Source organism: Notolepis coatsorum (assembly GCF_963971535.1).
Source record: "Notolepis coatsorum genome assembly, chromosome: 7".
Lineage (NCBI taxonomy): Eukaryota > Metazoa > Chordata > Actinopteri > Aulopiformes > Paralepididae > Notolepis > Notolepis coatsorum.
The window spans coordinates 6,335,220-6,357,740 of record NC_140171.1 but is presented as its reverse complement, the minus strand read 5'-3'; the positions used below and the strand labels follow the sequence as shown (position 1 = coordinate 6,357,740).

At 42.7% G+C, this 22,521-nt stretch overlaps 1 protein-coding gene across 1 annotated transcript in view; it reads left to right on the top strand.

The window, feature by feature from the left end:
* The window catches only part of LOC311232598 (NACHT, LRR and PYD domains-containing protein 1-like), a 122,615-nt gene that overhangs the window by 67,033 nt on the left and 33,061 nt on the right, over positions 1 to 22,521 (top strand). Inside the window, exon 5 of the mRNA XM_084319458.1 lies at positions 2,844 to 2,975. Within this exon, the coding sequence (XP_084175584.1) occupies positions 2,844 to 2,975 (132 nt within the window). The remainder of the gene's footprint in view (positions 1 to 2,843; positions 2,976 to 22,521) is intronic.

Here is a 22,521-nt window from a genome sequence, read left to right as displayed (position 1 = left end):
ACTAGACAGATTAATCTAAGGGTCAGTCCCCGACCAGGTGAGATCAGGGTAGGTTGAAGGAGAGAGAGAAAAGATGGGTCTTAAGCAGGGATTTAAAAGCTTCGACGGCAGGTAATTTGTTCCACAGGTAGGGAGCATGGTAGACAAGGGCTCTGTGGCCGGCGGATTTCTTTTTAACCCTAGGAATCGATAGAAGCCCCGCATTTTGTGAGCGCAGAGCACGAGCGGACGAGTATCGAGAGATGAGATCGGATAGATAGAGCGGTGCAAGCCCATTTAAAATGTTGTAGGTGAGGAGTAGCACTTTAAAGTCAGATCGGGCTTGAATAGGAAGCCAGTGTGTAGGGCGGACAAAACTGGTGTGATGTGATCAAATTTTCTAGTTTTAGTTAGTATCCGTGCAGCCGCATTTTGCACGAGTTGAAGATTTTTGATGCTTGAATTTAGGTAGGCCTGAAAAAAGTGCATTACATATAGTCTAGACGAGATGAGACAAAATCATGAATTAGGGTTTCAGCATCAGCCAGAGTTAAAATGGGGCGAATCTTTGCGATATTACGAAGATGGAAGGAGGCAATTTTGGTGACATTTTTTATATGTGCATTAAATGAGAGGGAGGAATAAAAAATGACTGAGCTTTTTTTATGGTGGAGCTCTGGGATACGTGACAAGTATCAAACAATTATATAAATATTTATATGTAGTTAATAGAGACAATGGCAGAATTCGACTTCATTTTTTACTAAGACATGTTTTTATATACTAGAATACTATTGTCAGTGCTGTAAAGTTTAAACCTTTTTAAATCTTAGACAAACGAAACACTTTGCTTTCATGAAATATTGTAAGCCGTCATCGGAGGCTTTATAAAAGCAGCACAATGAACACAAATCTGTCAGTGCCGAGTCCGACCTCATCTTAAATAACAAAAGGCATTGCTTGTTGTAGTTAACAAAGAGAGTTGATTTTGCAGGTACAAAAATAATAACAAAAAAAAAATGTATTTAATATTTATATATTCAAATTTAATTTTCCCATTCTAATCCTATGCCCATCGAACGAAGCTTCGAAGTATTTAAGACAGCCCTAGTTCCACCTACATGCGGATTCACGTCGACACCCTCATGTTCAGTACTTCAGATGCCTAAAGAGATGCCCTGAATCCTGCACTTTGTCATTTATGTTTAATGGAGACCTTTTTTATTTGGACGTCAGCTCTTTGACTGCCAGAGTGGAGTGGACTCAACCTTGGTGACTTGGACTCGGACTAGGGTAATGCGGACTCGACTCAGACTCGACTCTGGCTCTTCTTTGGTGACGTGGACTCGGACCCGAATACTGGGGACTCGAGACTCGACTCAGGCTTGAGATTTGCCTTTCTTTTTGCTGTTGTGAAGCACTTTTAGCTGCAGTTTCTGTATGAAAGGTGCTATACAAATAAAGGTTATTATTTAGTGACTCGACTACAACACTGGTTGGGAATGAGTTGTGTGTTGAGAATGTGTTGTGTGTTGAGAATGTGTTGTGTGTTGAGAATGTGTTGTGTGTTGAGAATGTGTTGTGTGTTGAGTATGTGTTGAGAATGTGTTGTGTGTTGAGAATGTGTTGTGTGTTGAGAATGTGTTGTGTGTTGAGAATGAGTTGAGAATGTGTTGTGTGTTGAGAATGAGTTGTGTGTTGAGAATGTGTTGTGTGTTGAGAATGTGTTGTGTGTTGAGAATGTGTTGTGTGTTGAGAATGAGTTGAGAATGTGTTGTGTGTTGAGAATGTGTTGTGTGTTGAGAATGTGTTGTGTGTTGAGAATGTGTTGTGTGTTGAGAATGAGTTGAGAATGTGTTGTGTGTTGAGAATGTGTTGTGTGTTGAGAATGTGTTGTGTGTTGAGAATGTGTTGTGTGTTGAGAATGTGTTGTGTGTTGAGAATGTGTTGAGAATGTGTTGTGTGTTGAGAATGTGTTGTGTGTTGAGAATGTGTTGTGTGTTGAGAATGTGTTGTGTGTTGAGAATGTGTTGTGTGTAGGGCTGTCAGTTTATCGCGTTAATCAGATTGATTAATTAATTACACAGCAAATTATCGCGTTATGAAAATTAACTCAAAATGTATTACAAAAAATAAATACAAATAAAATTAATTTATAATCTTTTTTTTATCTCATTCATTCCATAAGAACGTAGAATACACATTTACAGACTTTTTTTAATATGGTCCATTTGCATGTTCTTGGTATCTGATTCTATAGGGACATCTATGGATCTCAGTGAATGTATTCCCAGTGTCAGAAATACTGTGTCTGTTACTAGGCTTGAGTAAATTGTAATGAACCAAATGACAATATCAATAAATATTTTTTTATCTTTGACTGTGAATAACACCATGCTCAAATTGACCAGACCTGAAAAATCTAAGCAAATTAATTGATGGAAGATGATTAAACAGAAGGTTTTGTAGATACAGTACTGAATTCTGCCATCCGGACACATGCAATTTGAAATATGATTATAGAATATAGAATATCAGGCATAAAATGGTAATGCGATTAAAATGTGATTAATTCGATTAATTAATTACAAATCCTGTAATTAATTAGATCGATTTTTTTAATCGCCTGACAGCACTAGTTGTGTGTTGAGAATGTGTTGTGTGTTGAGAATGTGTTGTGTGTTGAAAATGTGGTGAGAATGAGTTGAGAATGATCCAGATGTCTCTAAATATTATATAAAATATTAGATTAGATTAAAATGTATGGTCATAATACAGCACAACTACATTAATAGTAATATACAATAATAATAATATGATATAAGCTATGAATAAACCTTTTATTTTTTAATGTATTTGTACAGAAAGATGGCAGACACTGAACGCCTGATGGAAGAAGAAGCTGAGGACAAGGTGGAGGAGAGGAGGACAGAAGAGAGGGATGATAACATGGAAGGTCCTCCACTAAAGAAAAGACGGAACGAGTCAGCAGAAGGGTGAGAACGCTCTTTCATCTCAAGATAATCTGTTGATATCCTAGAGTAAGTGCCTTTTTATTCCTAAAGCACATTTTAAACTGTAGTTGCACCAAAGTGATGTATGGCACTATAAATAAAACACAGTAAAACATGGTAAAAAAGAAAGCAATACAAATACGACAAATACAATTAAACAGGTACATTTACAAGTAGGTAAATGAAACAGAGTAGGTGTGAGATCAGACTATCCAGGCTAAACAAGCTCATTTTAAAAGCTAAAAGGCCTGGCAAACAGGTCAGACATCAGGTAGGTTTATAACCTGGTAAACAGGTAGGTTATTAACCTGGTAAACAGGTAGGTTATTAACCTGGTAAACAGGTAGGTTTTTAACCTGGTAAACAGGTAGGTTTTTAACCTGGTAAACAGGTAGGTTTTTAAACTGGTAAACAGGTAGGTTTCTAACCTGGTAAACAGGAAGGTTATTAACCTGATAAATAAAGTAGCTATAATGAGTCAATAGATAAAAAGCAGTAATGGCATGTAGGTTACTCACCCTACTCATGTAGGCCTCCACACTACACAGCATTTATAGACATAAATAAACTGCATGGCTCATCTCCCACTATGGGTATTCAGTAGGTGGTGTCAACTACCCATGTGACCTGAGGATACTAGTAAAACATTTTGAAATATTCAATTGCAAATAGAATCAATTGTTGTTGATTTTTCTATAATTTAGATTCATTGACGAATTGATAACATAAGACAGATTATTCAATAACAAAATAATCGTTAGTTGCAGTATACAGGTATACTATAGTATAGTATATGCCATATATATACAGACAAATGTAAATAAATATACGGTAAGTATAAATACGGTATACAGCATTATTGTACGTGTTATCACACAGAGTTATATGGGTTATATGCAGGTGTATAAATTGGCATATTGAAAGGATTATATGCAGGTATAATATATTAAATCAAATTGTATATATATATATAACAGGGGTGTAAAGTACTTGAGTAATTGTACTTCGTTACAATACTTAAGTACTGTTTTTTGTGATTTGTAGGGGAGAACGGGGATGGTTGTCACACGGGTAGGTTGTCACATTCATTATATTTCGCTACCAAAAGGTGCTTTCTCCCATATTTTGGTATGGAAATGTCCAGAATTGGGATCAGAGCTCACCTACATAGTCTTCTTTGGAGTAAGACAGCTGAACTTTAGGTGAGAGGACTTTTTGTGTTTTTCATGTGGAATTGTAAATATTCAGCTCCTCAATATTTTTCTTCTAGGCATTTACACAATTGGTTTATAATGAAACAATTGTTACCCTTAAAATGTGTGAAGGGAAAGCTATAGTTTAGATTGTTGTTGGCTAACTAACACATTTTTAGATGGTTGTTAGCCTTGATACTAGCAAGACATTCCAGTTGGGGTTAGTCGTCACATTTTCTTTGGGGTTGGTTGTCACATGTGACAAGCACATGACAGTGCTTTTAATGAGCACAACATGGACCGTTTCTTCACCAACTTGGAGGTGATGGATGAGCTGAGGACAGGCCGAGCAGAGCCCAATGCACCCCAGCCCACCTACCAAGCCTATTATATCCCAGACTAGACCACCTGCCATGCCTAGTACATCCCAGCCTAGACCACCTGCCAAGCCTAGTACATCCCAGCCTAGACCATGCACCTGCCAGGCCTAGTACACCCAGTGTACTCCACCCCAGCTGGAAAAGGCAGCCAGCAAGAAGAAGAAACAGAAAAGAAAGAGACAGGAAGAGTCTTCATCAGATGAAGATGATTGTTTTTGTTTGGTTTGTATGGAAACGTTCTCCAACAGCCATTCAGGGGAGTTATGGGAGAAGTGTTGGACAAGCTCTGCTTAGTTGGAGTGCCCAGACCCTACATTTGCCATCACTGTAACTCAGATAGTGAATGAGTGTAGCCTAGTTGTGTTGGCTATTATTGTTAGGCCTATTTATTTTGTTCTTATTTTGTTATATATGATGGCCTAAAGATATCTTTCCTGTTTATGTTCATGTTAAGATGCATTCAGTTGTGTTAATTAATTAATTTGTCAACTTGTCAATGCAATTCAACTATCAAATCTAGTTCTTCCTTCTTGCCTTCTTTTTAAGATTTTTCCCATTAAAACACATGGTGACAACCAACCCCATAGTGTGTGACAACCATCCCTGTGATGGGGTTGGTTGTCACAATGTGTCAGAGTGTCTTTAATAGGTAATTTCCTCTTTGTTACAATATGTTGGAAAATGAGAGGGATACATATTTCAAGCCAACATCTTAAGCTTCAATTTAATGTATGAATGACTATTGAAAGATGTTTTGATGATGAGCAATTCACACTAGAGTAAAAAGTGACAACCATGCCCGTTCTCCCCTATTTTACTCAAGTATTATTAGGTTTGTATACTTTTACTCAATTACATTTCAGAGAAAAAAAACTTTACTTTTTACTCCTTACATTTAAAATCCACACCATTACAAGTACAAAGTACAAAGTACAAATCTCGCAGGTCCAACCATTTTAATTAGTATATTTGTTTCTCTGGCCGAACTAACATTAACGTTATTAATCCTGCGGCCACACTTTATTTAAAAACAGCCAATCAAATCCGCATCAATGGAAAATGAACCTGCCCATACCCATGCTTATTGGTCCTTGTGCAAGACTAGAAAGCGGGGATATTTGATTAAACACCTGCTATCAGAAGAATAGACAGTCAGAAAAAAAGTTTAAACTTTTTCTTTTTACTACTAAAGTAGATTTTTAAAATCTTTTCCCCCCTCCTTTTTCTCCATTTTTCTCCCATCCCAATGTTAGTCGTTATGCCAATTCCCAATCCCCTTCCTGGTCGTTGCGCACTCTACCCCCTACAGTCGGTCTGGGAGAGTGGAGGCTATCACATGCTTCCTCCGACACATGTGTAGCCAATCAACCATTCACACTACCTCCCTTAGATCCTTTCCTCGCTGAGGAGGCGCCGGGACCGAACTGTAGGAGTCGCTGTTTACAACGACCAGGACCCACCCACCGGCTTTCCCACCCTCTAACACTGCCAATTGTGTTAGTATGACGGCCGGCCAAGCCGGAAGCAACACCGAGAGCTGGGCTCGATACCAGTATCTCCTGCGTTAGTGACGAGCGCCTTGCCAGCTGCGCCACCCAGCCGCACCCAAAGTAGAAACTTTTAAACTTTTACTCAAGTGTGTTTTTAGCCAGATACTCTGACTTTTACTTGAGTAAGATTTTGAGATGGTACCCATAAGGGGCGGCTGATTGGCGCAGTGGGCAAGGCGCTCGCCACTAACGCAGGAGACGCTGGGTTCGAGCCCAGCTCTCGGCGTTGCTACCGGCTGGCCGGTCGTTCATACTACCACAATTGGCAAGTGTTAGAGGGTGGGAAAACCGGTGGGTGGGGATTGGACGTTGTGGACAGCGACTCCTACAGGTCGGTTTGGTGACGCCGGTGCAGCGGAAGCAGAAAGTAGCGGGGGCAGCGTGAGCCTCCCACGCGTTACTCCTCGCCACTGAGAGTTCGAGCTGCTGCGGTGAAAAGATGCAACAGGCTGCCTCCTCGTGTACCGGAGGGGACACGTGATGCAAGGCTTCTGTCCTCACTACAACCGACCAGTGGGAGGCATAGTCTAGCAACGTTCAAGACAGGGGAGGGAAGAATTGGATAATACGAAAATGGGGAGAAAAAGTGGATAAAAAGAAAAGGATGGTACCCATACTTTCACATAAGTATAATTTCTGGGTACTTTTTACACCTATACAAATATAATCCTGGATGATGCAGACTATGGGAAACGCCTCCAGAGTTTAGAGCAGAGGTTGATCCAAAGGTTGATTATTGAGGAATATAACGAGTAGGGATTAGCTTCTTAGGTCTTATGTCATCATGGTGTTTGTTAATATGCATTCTAATAATAATAATAATAATTAACATTGTTGACAGAACCTGGCTATGGGGCGACAATAATGTGGTCAAGAGGCATGAATCAATGTGGCGTACGCACAGATATGTGCTTAACCCGTGCGTACGACCATTTCTAAGCAAAGTGTGGGATTTATCAATTTGAACGTGAACTTGACTTTGTGCTTATGTCTACGCACAGCTCTGAGCATGCTTAGCTGACGCCCAGTGGTAGAATATCGTTACTACGGCATATCCGCTCCTCAGTTCATGCATTAGTTTCAACGCGGAAATAAGCTTTTGTGCATTACTCCTGACACTGGCGAGTGTTCTGTCTTCTGTATGAACCGTAATTCATTAATTTCATTGTGAAATAGCGACAGTAGTGTAATTATAATGGGCCCATGCGCGAACAAGAGGTTGGCTTGCTTGTTTGGCAGGGGGGGCAGACGCAGAACACCTAGTGTAACTGCCGCCGTGTCATAGTGTAATTCAAGTTAAGCTTCAAGTTTCAAGTTTCAAGTTTCTTTAATAGTTGTCATACAGAAGTACAGAATACTTTTATACAAAATGCTTCTTACTGTTACGCTCCAGAGACTGTGCAAGACAAGATAAGTATGAAATAAAATAACATAGTATAGCATGTAAATTAGAAGTAAAAAAAAATGAGGTCACAGTGTTCAGTATAGACATATGTACAATGTTCGATGCAGAGTAGACGTAACTGAGTTACCATATAATATACAATACTGTGTAGTGTACTAATATACAATACTATATAGTGCAAGGCAGAAATAGGATGAGGTGCAATTTAGGTACAATTTACAGTAGGTGTACGAGTTGTAGTGCAAATCCTTTATCAATAAATATAAAGTGTGTTTGTGTGATCTAAAGTGTGGAGAGTGGGTGCTGCAGTGTGTTGTTTGTTTAAGTGAGTGTGTGCGTGTGGGTGTGTGTGCTGTGTGCATTTGATGGTTGTTGCATAGTGTTTATTGTTCGTTTAGCAGCCTGATGGCCTGGGGATAGAAGCTTCTTCTGAGTCTTTCTGTGCTCGCCTTAAGACTCCGGTATCGCTTGCCTGACCGCAGCAGTTCAAAGAGGCAGTTGTTCGGGTGGCTCGAGTCCTTAATAATTCTCTTAGCCTTCCCCTTGCACCGCTTGTTGTAAATGTTCTGGAGGGTGGGAAGCCCCCCTCCAATTGTGCGTTCGGCTGAACGTGTCACTCTTTGTAGTCTGCTACGGTCTTGTGCAGTGCTATTCCCAAACCAGGAGGTGATGTTGCCAGTCAGGATGCTCTCTATTGTACATGAGTAGAAGTTCCTAAGGATCTTCTGACTGACTTGGAACTTCCTTAGGCGCCTGAGGAAGTAGAGGCGTTGTCGTGCCTTCTTCACAACACTGTCAATGTGTGTGGTCCATGTCAAATCCTCGGATATGTGGGCTCCGAGGTACTTGAAACTGTTCACTCTCTCAACCGGTGCCCCGTCGATACTGAGGGGGCTGTAGTCCTTGACCCCTGACCTCCTGAAGTCCACAATCATCTCTTTTGTTTTGCTGACGTTCAGGGAGAGGCAGTTCTCCTGACACCACTGTGACAGGTTCTCTACCTCTTCCAGGTAGGCCCTTTCGTCGTTGGCAGAGATCAGGCCCACCACTACTGTGTCATCAGCAAATTTGATGATGGTGTTGTTGTTCCGCTGTGCTACGCAGTCATGTGTGTACAGGGAGTAGAGGAGGGGGCTCAGAACACAGCCCTGGGGGGCCCCTATGTTGAGCGTGATGGATGGGGAGGTGCAGTTGCCTGCTCTTACCACCTGGGGTCTGCCCGTCAGGAAGTCCAAGACCCACTGGCAGAGGTCATAGTTCAAGCCCAGGTCCCTGAGCTTGGCTATGAGTTTGGAGGGGACTATGGTGTTGAATGCTGAGCTGTAGTCGATGCTTGCTGTAGTCGATGCGCTTCAGTATGATGTCATATAGTAGAACCGGTTAGAACAGGCTAGAACCTTCCAGAACTGCGCTCCACAGTGTATAAATAGAGAGAACTTACAAGGGTTCTCTCTCTCATTTCTCAACCACCATCAACCACCTAGCCCCTTTCGTGACTGTGATGCACCGAGTGAATCCACAGTCACTTGCTCCTCAATAGGAAACCAACCTAGATTTACCCTGAATGACTGGTTCTGACCGAACCGTTCGTTATACAAGAATCACAGAGACGTTTCAAAGGTACTCACAGTTGCAGGAGGGTTTCGGACAGAGATACGGGATGGTTTGAAAGCTCGGCGTTGCTAATAAACATTTTAAATATTTTTTATAAACTGGTCAACACTGCATTATTTCCGGCGTTGGGTGCATGATGCACATGCGCTGTGATCACACCAGGCAGCCAACGCCGGAAATAATGCTGTGTTGACCAGTTTATAAAAAATATTTAAAATGTTTATTTGCAACGCCGAGCTTTCAAACCATCCCGTATCTCTGTCCGAAACCCTCGTGCAAATGTGAGTACCTTTGACATTTCTCTATGCTTCTTGTATAACGAACGGTTTGGTTAGAACCAGTCCTTCAGGGTAAATCTAGGTTGGTTTCCTATTGAGGAGCAAGTGACTGTGGATTCACTCGGTGCATCACAGTCACGAAAGGGGTTACAGAACACCTACCTCCACCAAACGCGATTAAATATTGTTTCAAATAAAAAGCGACATACTATTATTTTGTGTCATGTTTCCAAATAAGATTGGCCACAACGAAATGCTTTCTACTTCAATTTGTTGGTTAGAATAGATTACCTCGCTCCGTTGAAACTTCACTGAGACTAACAGTAAAAGACAGTATTTAAATAATAATAATAATAATAATAATAATAATAATAATAATAATAATAATAATAATAATAATAATAATAATAATAATAATAATAATAATAATAGAGCTTCATTTTATATAGCGTCTTTCAAGAGACTCATGCAAGGTCGCTTTACATAGATAGGGGGGGGAAATAAGTAACAAAGTAATAAACATAGTGGACAGACTATGTAAATATGATGATGGGATTCAAGTTCATGTTTGTATTTATCACATAGGCAGGCTACACATGGCGTATAGGCTACATCATACATGGCAGTGAGATTCATTGTTCTTGTATATGCTCTCGTATTATTGTTTATATAGGCTACCCAATACTGACATCAAAATAGATTGTATGCCTCTAGAAATCATATGCAGCAGGTAGAAAATTTACGGAAAGTCCGTCGCGATTTGGAATACAATTGAGGAACTTTAATCCCTGGGTATTAATCGAACAAAACGGAAAAAGGCAGTCATATTCCAGCATGGGCTTTATTAGTTAATATGGTCTTTAAGAGATATCATATCCGACATCACCGTACGTGTACATGTCTGTCAGCCTGTCTCGTATTTCTCCATAACACGCAATTCCCTCGGGTCAGTCCATTATTTCACATCCCATGGGGGTGTTTCATGACCATATATGGATAATCGGGGCGGTTCTGGTATGCAAATACTTAAAACCATGCACAAGCTCAAGCTTAGGAGCAAGGTGATATTTATGAAGACAGGTGTGCGTAGGACCTGTGTACGCACGTGTGATAAATCCCGTTTTTTTTGTGCGTGCCCACATTCTAAATTCTGTGCTTAAGAACGAAAATAGAATACTTTCTAAGAAAACTTGATAAATGAGGGCCTGGTTTCTTTCTTTAGCCTTTGGCGTGGTTTATTCATTCACATGTTAAACAGCAGCAGTACTAGAGTTCTCCTCTCTCTGAGAGGCAGGTGGGAAAGAGGTAGAGGGGGAGGAGACATCTCTTTATATACTCGCCACCTGGTGGTAGCATGAGTGGCTCCGCCTAGAGCGCCCTCTAGTGGAAACGGATATAAATATGCAGTTAGACAGTTACTTACAATCCTACATAGAACCTCTAACTTTAACACTCCCACTTAGGGTTGTATAGCACACTGTATAACGTCTCCAAAAACAATTTACAAAGAAAATAATACAATCCAGAACATGAAAAAGAATATGGCAGTCAATATTTACACACCAAACATGGCCTCTGCAAATCTCTTCAATTTCAATTTGGAAACAGGTTTTCTCATAGTGTCTGCTACCATGTCGTCCGTTGGACAATAAATCAATGTCATTCTTTCTTCTCTGATGACAGATCTGATGAAATGATATTTTATATTGACATGTTTACATCTATGTCGGCACACTGGGTTCCTAGCAATCACAATGGTTCCCTGGTTGTCCTCATAAACAACAGTCTTCATATATACATAGGTGTCCATCACTTCGAGCAGTTGTTCTAGATAAACACATTTCTGCATTGTCATAGCTAGAAACATTTACTCGGCTTCACAAGTTGACAGTGTCACTATGGGCTTTAAGCCCTAAACCCTCACTGCCCTTTCTGAAACACAGCTGTTCGTCTGCTGTACCTTTGGGATAACGAAAAACATGTTTTTGACGTAGTTCAATGCTTCTCTGTGGGGTCAGCAAAATGCTGAGATTATTTTTTTACTCACTACAAAACATAGGTCAGGGTGAGTACATGTTGTCAAACAACTGAGGCTACCCACAGCTTCTCTATACATCTCTTACATCAGTCAAAACATTTCAGGATCTTTTCCACATAATTAAATCATTTAGAACATGGTAAATCATCCACCTCTGTATTTAAACATGGGATCCATTTCTGTATTTAAACATGGAATCCATTTCTGTATTTAAACATGGAATCCACTCAGGTATTTAAACCTGGAATATCCTCCTCCTGCATTTAAGCAGTGTAGCCACCCTCCTTCCGTATTTAAACATGGAGTACCCTCCTTCAGCATTTAAGCAATTAGCTACGAACCTTACTTTGTACTTGTCGTGGCCAGGGGCGCATTTAGGATTGTAGGAGATCCGGGGCTTAGCCCAGATAGGTGCCCGCATTAGCGGGCACGGATTTTTTTTACTTCAACACCACAACCTTTAACTTATACCACCACCTTAAAGCAGACAAAAGGCACTAGAGAACACTTTTTTTTTTATCTTTCTTCCCCTCCTTTTTCCCGATTTTTCTCCCATCCCACCCTTCCTGGTTGTTGCGTACTTTCCCCTACTGTTGGTCCGGGAGACCGGAGACTGTCGCATGCTTTCCTCCGACGCATGTGCAGCCTGCCGGCAGGCCAACCTGGCCGCGCAGGTTCTCACCGGGGAGAGTGTAGCGTGTGGGAGGCCACACTATCTCTCCTTAGTTCCAACCCTTGCTGAGCAGGCGCCCCGACCGAACTGTAGGGGTCGCTGTCCACAACGCCCAGGACCCACCCTTCAGCTTTCCCACCCTCTGAAAGGCCAGCCAAGCTGATAGCAACGCCGGGAGCTGGATTCGAACAGGCGAATCCAGTGTCACTAGAGAACACTTAAATTCACACCCTTTAATTAATGAAGCAAACAATAATAATTTATAATAATAATAATAATAATAATAATAATAATAATAATAATAATAATAATAATAATAATAATAATAATAATAATAATAATAATAATAATAATAATAATAATAATAATAATAATAATAATAAAATAATAATAATAATAATAATAATAATAATAATAATAATAATAATAATAATACACTGTTTGTATAGCACCTTTCATACAAGAATTGCAGCTCAAAGTGCTTCACAGCAGTACAAAAAGACAGGCATAAAATGAGCACAACATTGGCAGATCAAGAGCAATGCATAAAGTGCAGACATAAAGCATAAAATAGATAGCAGTAAAATAGACAAAGTCAAGGTAAGACATAGAACATTAAATCACATCGTTTTTCATATTAGGATCTAAGATCTAGGGTTAACTCGCCGAACGTTGAGCGCCAGGACCCCCGAAAACCAGAGTATAGTCGGGTTTTCATCGTTGTTTCTTTTATTCGATATTTCCATTCATAAAGACATGCCGGCAGCCTGTGTTGATGATGATGATGAATGATTTTATTTCAGTCTTCTTTTACAAAGCATAGTAGTAGAATATTAAAATAAAAATAAAAATGACCGAAAAGGTGTAGGCTGAAGCCGAGGCTTATAATTGCCTACCCTTTTTACATTACATTATTTACACACAAAAAATAATACAAAAAAGAAACATAATTCAGTAAATCATTTTGCAAAAACAAAAGGTTACAAAAGTTTCATAGTTTTATGTACAAAACATATACCCACTTTATTATATATATATATATATATATATATATATATATATATATATATATATATATATATTATATATCTCTTTTTTTCTTTTTCTCCTATTGTGCATACTGCTTAGTATACATACATACATGATATTCCTATATTGTGGATATAGCTAACTGTTTTGGAACCTGTTCCTTCTTCTTTTCATGTCTATTGTCAGCTTAAACTGAACAGTGGTTTCTCTCCTGTATGAGTTCTCATGTGTGTCTTCAGATTTACACACACACAACACACCGATAGACATATTGTGTAAAACCAAACAGAATATACCCATTTTGCAAAAAAAAAAAATTAAAATTTAACATCAACACAACCAAATTAAATCAACATAAATAAACCCATTTTGTCTATCTATCAGTCAAACTACATATTTAGGTTCATTCATTTACACACACACACACACCCCCACACACACACACTTATATAATGTATTATATTTCTATATACTATCTAATTTCTATTTTATTATAATATAACTAAATCATATAACTAAATCATACTATTTATTCTACACCATATTGGTACAGTATTATACAATATTTTAATATATTATTATTCTATGTTACGCTGCTATATACTATATTACTATACTCATACTGGCCTACACTACAACTCTATGCTACGTCATCCTGACACGCTAAACTGCAATATTATACTAAACTGTGCTATACTGTCTATGTATCTTTTCTTTGCACAACCTTTTGAAGTGAAATATATTATTGGAACTCTTTTCATCGTTCTGCAAGGAGTTCCATAGTTTGATACCTATAACTGAGGTGCACCTTTGTTTTAAGGTTGTTCATGCAAATTGGTGTTTAAAATTTAATTTCCTTCTGCTGTCATCTGGACAGGGAACGAACAACCTCTGTATATTTGCTGGTAATACTCTGCATTTTGCTCTAAACAAAACTAATAAAGTCTGTATTTCAGCTAACTCTTTAAGTTTCAATAGTCTGGATTTAATAAATAATTCGTTGGTATGTTCTCTTGAATCTACATTGTGAACTATTCTTACTGCTCTCTTCTGTAATATAAATAATGGCTTTATGTTGCTTTCATACGTGTTACCCCACACTTCCACACAGTAACTCAAATATGGTAGGATGAGTGAACAATATAATATTCGCATAGAATTATAATCAAGCACATTCTTTGCCTTGTTCAAAACAAAAACACTCTTGGCTACCTTATTTTTTATGTACATTATATGTGGCTTCCATGTCAATTTCTCATCCAACATAACACCCAAAAATTTTAACTCAGATACTCTTTCAATATTAACTCCGTCAATACATAATGCCACATTGTCCTTCTTTCGATTAGTAAATATCATAAATTTCGTTTTTTCCAAATTTAGGGATAGCTTATTGTTATCAAACCATATCTTAAGTTTACACATTTCATTTACAATGTCATCTGCTAATTTTTTAAGATATTTTCCTGAACTGAAGAAATTTGTATCGTCAGCAAATAAAACAAATTGCAATATGTTTGACACTTCACATATATCATTAATATATAAAATAAAAAGTTTGGGCCCCAGGACCGAACCTTGAGGGACACCACATTCAATATTCATACATTCAGATGTGTCAAATACAGTTAGCAGCTGGATAGACTACAGATGAAAATTAGCTTCTGCTAAATCTGGTGCAAACATATTTTCATGTAACAATGATTAATTGTCCAAAAATTTAAAATTAAAAAATTATAATATTTTATTTGTATTTGTATTTTTGAAAATAGATTCGGGGCTTTTCAGAAAACATTCAGGGCTTGAGCCCAAGTAGCCACCCCCTAGCCCCGCCCCTGGTCGTGGCCTTCAATACCCTCCTTGATTGAATACACCCATTCCCCTCCCACTGTCTGTCTGCCCTCTGGTAACTTGGTTAGAGTAAAGGTGTGGTTGTCCTCTAGGGACCTCATCTCCTCATCCATTGCTCTCTCCCATTTACTTGATTCAGGGGACACTATGGCCTCTTTAAAGATCGGAGGTACCCCACTGACTACCCTGTAACAGTAATCAATGGTGGTAAGTGTACTGTCATCCTCGTCACTTTCTCTCCGGGCATAGTCTGTCAGATACTTTTGGGGTTTGTGTTCCCTTGAGGGATACCTCCCACTGCTTGGGGCACTTGACGTCACCCTCGGGTGCTCCTCGTCATCGCCTTCTGGGGGTGGCTGACTGTCTGTCTGCACGACCGTGCTAAGTACACTGGGTTGATGTGTCTCTGTTTCTTCACACCTTACTCTGGAGTCCAGCTCTGGCTCCTCTGTCTGTGTCTCGTTCTCACATGTTGTCTTTGTGACAAACTTGACTAGCATGTGTTTCTGCACTCTCCCTTTACCGGGATGATAAACTAGGAAAGCGGGGCTTCCCTTGTCGTGCCCTACAAAGAGTCCTTTTTCACATCTGGACTCGAGCTTTCCCCTGTCCTGCAGGTAAGCATGACACACTGATCCAAATTGGTTTCTGGTGTAAGCGGCTTCTTGCACCGCATAATGCCATAGGCTCTTAGGTAAGTTACTGTCTACTAGCTTACACCTAGCCATTTCGAAAAGGGTGCGCCATTTCCTCTCTGCCACTCTGTTCTGGTGTGGGGGATATGGACATGACGTCTCGTGTCTTATCTTGTACCTTCTCAACAGTGATTGGAACTCTCTGTTTGTGAACTCGGTTCCGTTGTCGGACCTCAAGCATCTTACGTTACCATAAGGGGCTACGTCTGCCAGGAATTTCTCCGTGGCCTGGAGTGTGTCACTCTTTGCTTTGAGAAAGTAAACAAACACTGCTCCTGTGCACACATCTGTAAAAGACTGTACATATCTAAAGCCTCCTATGGACTCGTTGCTTACTGGACCGGCTAGGTCCGTGTCAACTAATGCAAGTGGTACCTTTACTTTTTCTGTGGGATTTCTGTTTCTCGATTGAGTAAACTTCCCCGTTTTGCACACTACACATTCTTTGTCAGGTCTACGCTTTTCACCTTCAATGTGCATGCCTTCTGTCACTGCTTGCAGTTTCAGTAAATCCTCGTAATTACAATGACCCATAATCTCATGCCATGTCTGAATATCGTGACTGACCGTCACGCTACACATATCATTATTATCAAGTTTCTTTAATAGTTGTCATACAGAAGTACAGAATACTTTCATACAAAATGCTTCTTAATGTTACGCTCCAGAGACTGTGCTAGACAAGATAGTATCAAATAACATAGTATAGCATGTAAATTAGAAGTAGAAAATGAGGTCACAGTGTTCAGTATAGACATATGTACAATGTTCGATGCAGAATAGACGTAACTGAGTTACCATATAATATACAATACTATGCAGTGTACTAATGTACAATACTATATAGTGCAAAGCAGAAATGGGATGAGGTACAATTTAGGTACAATTTACAGTAGGGTGTAAGAGTTGTAGTGCAATCCTTCATCAATAAATATAAAGTGTGGGGAGTGGGTGCTACAGTGTGTTTGTTTAAAGTGAGTGTGTGCTATAAAGTGTGTGGAGTGGGTGCTACAGTGTGTTTGTTTAAAGTGAGTGTGTGCGTGTGGATGTGTGTGCTATGTGCGTTTGATGGTTGTTGTTGTGTAGTGTTCATTGTTCGTTTAGCAGCCTGATGGCCTGGGGATAGAAGCTTCTTCTGAGTCTTTCTGTGCTCGCCTTGAGACTCCGGTATCGCTTGCCTGACCGCAGCAGTTCAAAGAGGCAGTTGTTCGGGTGACTGGAGTCTTTAATGATTCTCTTAGCCTTGCCCCTGCACCGCTTGTTGTAAATGTTCTGGAGGGTGGGGAGCACCCCTCCAATTGTGCGTTCGGCTGAACGTGTCACTCTTTGTAGTCTGCTTCGGTCTTGTGCAGTGCTATTCCCAAACCAGGAGGTGATGTTGCCAGTCAGGATGCTCTCTATTGTACATGAGTAGAAGTTCTTAAGGATCTTCTGACTGACTTGGAACTTCCTTAGGCGCCTGAGGAAGTAGAGGCGTTGTCGTGCCTTCTTCACAACACTGTCAATGTGTGTGGTCCATGTCAAGTCCTCGGATATGTAGGCTCCGAGGTACTTAAAGCTGTTGACTCTCTCAACCGGTGCCCCGTCGATGCTGAGGGGGCTGTAGTCCTTGACCCCCGACCTCCTGAAGTCCACAATCATCTCCTTTGTTTTGCTGACGTTCAGGGAGAGGCTGTTTTCCTGGCACCATCCCGCCAGGACCTTGACCTCTTCCAGGTAGGCCCTCTCGTCGTTGGCAGAGATCAGGCCCACCACCACTGTGTCGTCAGCAAATTTGATGATTGTGTTGCTACTCCGCTGAGCCACACAGTCGTGTGTGTACAGGGAGTAGAGGAGGGGACTCAGAACACAGCCCTGGGGGGCCCCTATGTTGAGGGTGATGGATGAGGAGGTGCAGTTGCCTGCTCTCACCACCTGGGGTCTGCCCGTCAGGAAGTCCAAGACCCACTGGCAGAGGTCATAGTTCAAGCCCAGGTCCCTGAGCTTGGCTATGAGTATGGAGGGGACTATGGTATTGAATGCCGAGCTGTAGTCGATGAATAGCATTCTCACATAGTTCCCCTTCCTCTTGTCCAGGTGTGATGCTGCTGTGTGCAGCACATGGGCTATGGCGTCCTCCGTGGACCTGTTGGGGTGGTATGCAAATTGCAGGGGGTCCATGTTGATGGGGAGGGAGGAGCAGATGTAGCCCTTTACTAGCTTCTCAAAGCACTTCATGGCTATGGAGGTGAGAGCTACAGGGCGGTAGTCGTTGAGGCAAGCAGGCTTGGATTTTTTGGGTACAGGGATAATAGTGGACTTCTTCAGGCAGGTGGGGATGACGGCCTGTTCTAAGGACAGGTTAAATATGTCAGTGAATACCGGGGCCAGTTGGTCGGCACAGACTTTTAGGACGCGGCCGGGGATGCCGTCCGGTCCTGCTGCCTTCCTGATATTCACTTTTTTAAAGGTCCGCCTCACCTCATGCTCTGTTACCCTGAACACTGAGTCTCCATCAGCAGCAGACCCCCCCCCCATTGCCGTGGCTTGTGGGCTGGTGTTGTTATTACCAGCATCAAACCTCGCATAGAAGGTATTGAGGTCATTTGCTAAGGAGATGTCACTGTTCAGTTTGAGGGAGGTGCCTTTGTAGTCTGTCATCGTTTTGAGCCCCTGCCACATAGCTCTGGAGTCAGCCTGTTCAAACTGGAGTTCAATTTTATCCCTGTAGCGCCGTTTGGCCTCTGTCACTGTCCTCCTTACGTTGTATCGCGCCACCTTGTGGTCATTCATGTTGCCTGCCACTAGGCCGTCGTTGTATGCTTTGGTGCGCGCTTTCAGAGCTTCACGGACGGATTTGTCTACCCAGGGTTTTTGATTTGGGTAAACTCTAATTGTGGTAGTGGGGATTGTTTCTTCCACCAAAGTACGAACATAGTCCAGCACTGTCTCCGTGTAGACATTAATGTTATCTGTGTCGCGGAACACGCTCCAGTCTGTGCACTCAAACGCAGCCTGGAGCATCCCCCCCGACTCCACATCCCATTTCTGCACCTCTCGCGAGACTACAGGAGTGCTCTTGATTCTTTGTTTGTACTTTGGTGAAAGGAAAATGGCCGCGTGATCAGACTTACCAAAGCCACTAGCAGAATGAGCCTTGTAGCCACCCTTGAATTGCGTGTAACAGTGATCTAGGATGTTACCGCCTCTGGTGTTACAAGTCACATGCTGATAGAAGTAAGGCAAAACCTTTCTCAGATTGGCGCTATTGAAATCACCCACTACTACAATGGCGGCGTTAACGTTCGCCGCTTGGATTCTATTTACCTCATCGTGGAGTCTGGAGAGCGTGACACTATTGCTGGCTTGCGGTGGAATATACACTCCGACCAGGACGATCGCCGTTAACTCCCTCGGGAGGAAGAAAGGACGACACTTGATGGTTATATATTCCAGGTCTGGGCAGCAGTGGTTCGATAATTCCTTCACGTTGGCTGGATCGCTCCAATTGTTGTTAAACATGAAGGCGATACCTCCTCCACGCTGTTTGCCGGACTCTGCTGATCTATCCTTGCGGTGGATGAAGAAGTGATCGGCCGGTTGGATGGCGTGATCTGGGGTTCCTGGCGACAGCCACGTTTCAATGAAGCAGAGAACATTGCAGTCTCTAACGTCTCTCTGGAATTGAATCCTTGCTCGGATGTCGTCCAGTTTATTGTCAATTGATTGTACATTGGCTAGCAATATACTGGGTAGTGGCGTTCGGTGTCGTCTGGTTCTCAGTCTGTTACGGATCCCAGCTCTCTTCCCACGCCGTCTGATGGTTCCTTTGTTCCTTGGGTCAAGACCTGGTCCTGGTGTTCTCAGGATCTCAACAGGCCATTGCTGCGGTTCAGAAATCATTACACTTGTCGTTGTCATTACACTCTGTTTGCAGATAATACATTCTCTGGTACATCTTTATGTTAAACCGTGTACCGTCAGGCTCTACAAGAAAATGTTTACCTTTATCGAAGAATACTTTGGCACCGCTTGCAGTAGCAGCTATTACAGAGAATAGTCCTTGTGGGAACGATGGTACGTAGAGAGCGTTCTTTAATGTCACTGTACGCCGGCGCCCCCCACTGTCCGTGAGGCATACCTGTGCGTCTCCTCTCTTGCGCCAACCCGTAGGTGCGCTTCCCGTCTGCCAGCTCCATGCTGTGTCTCTCCGGGTGGAAAGTGTTGTCAAAGTTCTTGAACCGATTCCTGTCGTTGATGACGTGGGACGACGCTGCACCTGTGTCCACGATCAGTCTCTTCCTCTGGGCCCGCTGCAGCTGCGCCGGCCTGGCGACGCACGCTGTCCGCGCCCCGAAAGCGAAGTCTTCTTGTCCCGTTATTCTCCGGGCGTCATCTCGATCCGTCTCACGTCGACCGTCACCGCCATCTTGTCCACAGCCGCCATCTTGTCCGTAGCCGCCGTCTCGTCCATGGCCGTCATCTTGTCCATGCGCGTATCGCGTGCTCTGGTCGTGTTTCTTTCTGTCTGTGTGCCCCGTGGATTTGCAGAAGTTACACCAGACAGTCTTTGTGCAGTCGCCAATCCGATGGCCTTTCTCTCCGCATCGCCAACATGCCAGCTCCGCCGTGGGCCTGGTCCTCTCCCTTGGCGTCGCTCGGCACCCCCTCCGTGGCGGCTGGGTGGGTATCTTCTGCCTCGAAGTTTCTTAACTTGGCCTTGAACTTTCCCAGCGTCATGTCCGCTGAACCGTGTGTCACCAGGAGTGTGAACGGTTTGTACAGCTCCGGTAGTCCTCTCATCACCATCGCCATCATTAGCCCATCGCTTGGTGCTTCTCCTGCACTCTTCAATGCCGTCGTGGCCTGCTCAGCTCTGATGATGTATTCGGTCACCGTCTCGGTGTGCCCCTTCCTCAGTCCTGTTAGTGTTATGTAAAGGGCCACGACTCAGGGTCTTCCTTGCCCGATATAATGCTCTCTCAACACCCCCAGGCTTTCTCTGCCTTTGTCTTTAGTGTCGCGGAATATAAGCCCCAAGCTTGTGTCGTCGAGCAGTGGCGCTAACTCACAGTATGTGTCGGCGTTCTGCTTGTCGTCCAGGGCTTGTGCTTCCGCCGTCAGGTCTCCCGTGGGGGCCATCAAGATCATCGTCTTCAGTCCCACACCGTACATGCAGCATAACATGCGCTCTTCCCAGAGCTCGTAGTCCTCTGCCTTTCCATTGAATGAGGGCCATTTGCTTCTTCCCTTGGTCGCCATCCTCTTGGTTGATGGTAGGCGTAGCTTTAGCTCTTGTTGGCCTAGCGTCTAGCCACGCGGTGCTCCCGGCGCTAACCTAGCCTATACTTCAGCTAAACTTGCTACCCTTATTTCGCCCCTGCGTGATCTGGGCCCATAACCTGTTGACAGAACCTGGCTATGGGGCGACAATAATGTGGTCAAGAGGCATGGTTTCTATCTTTAGCCTTTGCCGTGGCCTGAGTCTCCTGAACACGGCGCGACCCATTCCAAATCGATCAGAACTAAATCGTCCGAGCTAAAGTCCCCTTTTCAGCACCTACTCCCCATACGCATGCGCAGATTGCCAACGGATTCTGAAGGCACGTGGCGTGAATGAATGTAGAATGTTCCATCAGAGGGGGGGAGCTTGTGCCTGCTTCGGTGGCCAGTGTCCTTTCAGCCAAACAGGATCATGGAAAAATTATCCCACTCAATGGCCAGACGCGTCTTATGGCGACATCTACAATTACCTCATTGAGTCTCCAGGTAGACTAATGTTTATATTTAAGTGCAGTGGTCTATAGCCGCTCACACTACCACCACAAGCTCCCCCCTTGAAGTTAACTGGTTGTTATGGTGAAGTTAACTGGTTGTTATGGTGAAGTTAACTGCATGGTTGTCATGGTGAAGTTAACTGGTTGTTATGGTGAAGTTAACTGGTTGTTGTGGTGAAGTTAACTGGTTGTTATGGTGAAGTTAACTGCATGGTTGTCATGGTGAAGTTAACTGGTTGTTATGGTGAAGTTAGCTGCATGGTTGTCATGGTGAAGTTAACTGGTTGTTATGGTGAAGTTAACTGGTTGTTGTGGTGAAGTTAACTTGTTGTCATGGTGAAGTTAACTGGTTGTTATGGTGAAGTTAACTGGTTGTTGTGGTGAAGTTAACTGGTTGTTGTGGTGAAGTTAGCTGGTTGTCATGGTGAAGTTAACTGGTTGTTATGGTGAAGTTAACTGGTTGTTGTGGTGAAGTTAACGTTAGGTTATGACTATAACCAAGTTCTGTTAATTAGGGGTGACGCTCGGCATCACTCATGCACTGTCCTCGCACACGTGCACGCGCACTGAATAAAGACCACAATGTACCTTTAATCCCAATATTTGTCTGACCACACCCCTATCAGCTCACCTACATAAGCAGGTGTGTGGTCACCTGCTCTCCTCCTTCCCAAGCTTTCACCACAAGGTGAGGTCAAGGGCTGCAGCGGCGTCGGATGCCGAGCGTCACCCCTAATTAACAGAACTTGGTTATAGTCATAGCCTAACGTTCTGTATCATTAGGGTATGTGCATGAGTGATGCCGAGCGGAGCCACCGGCTGACAAATACACCCCGCTGAAAGCCCCCCACGACCATCAGAACAGGGAGGGCCGAGCCCCCCCGACCCTCCCTAATGGAGGGCACCCCCCCTATTGGAGGTTTCCCGGGAGGGCGACGGACCCGACCGTGCGAAGAGGCACTCAAGCAACTCAACGCACAGGGTGAGCAGACCATGGCCTGACCCCACGACTACACACAGGCACAACCCGCATGCCACCCGGGAACGAATGGAGGGAACAACCTCG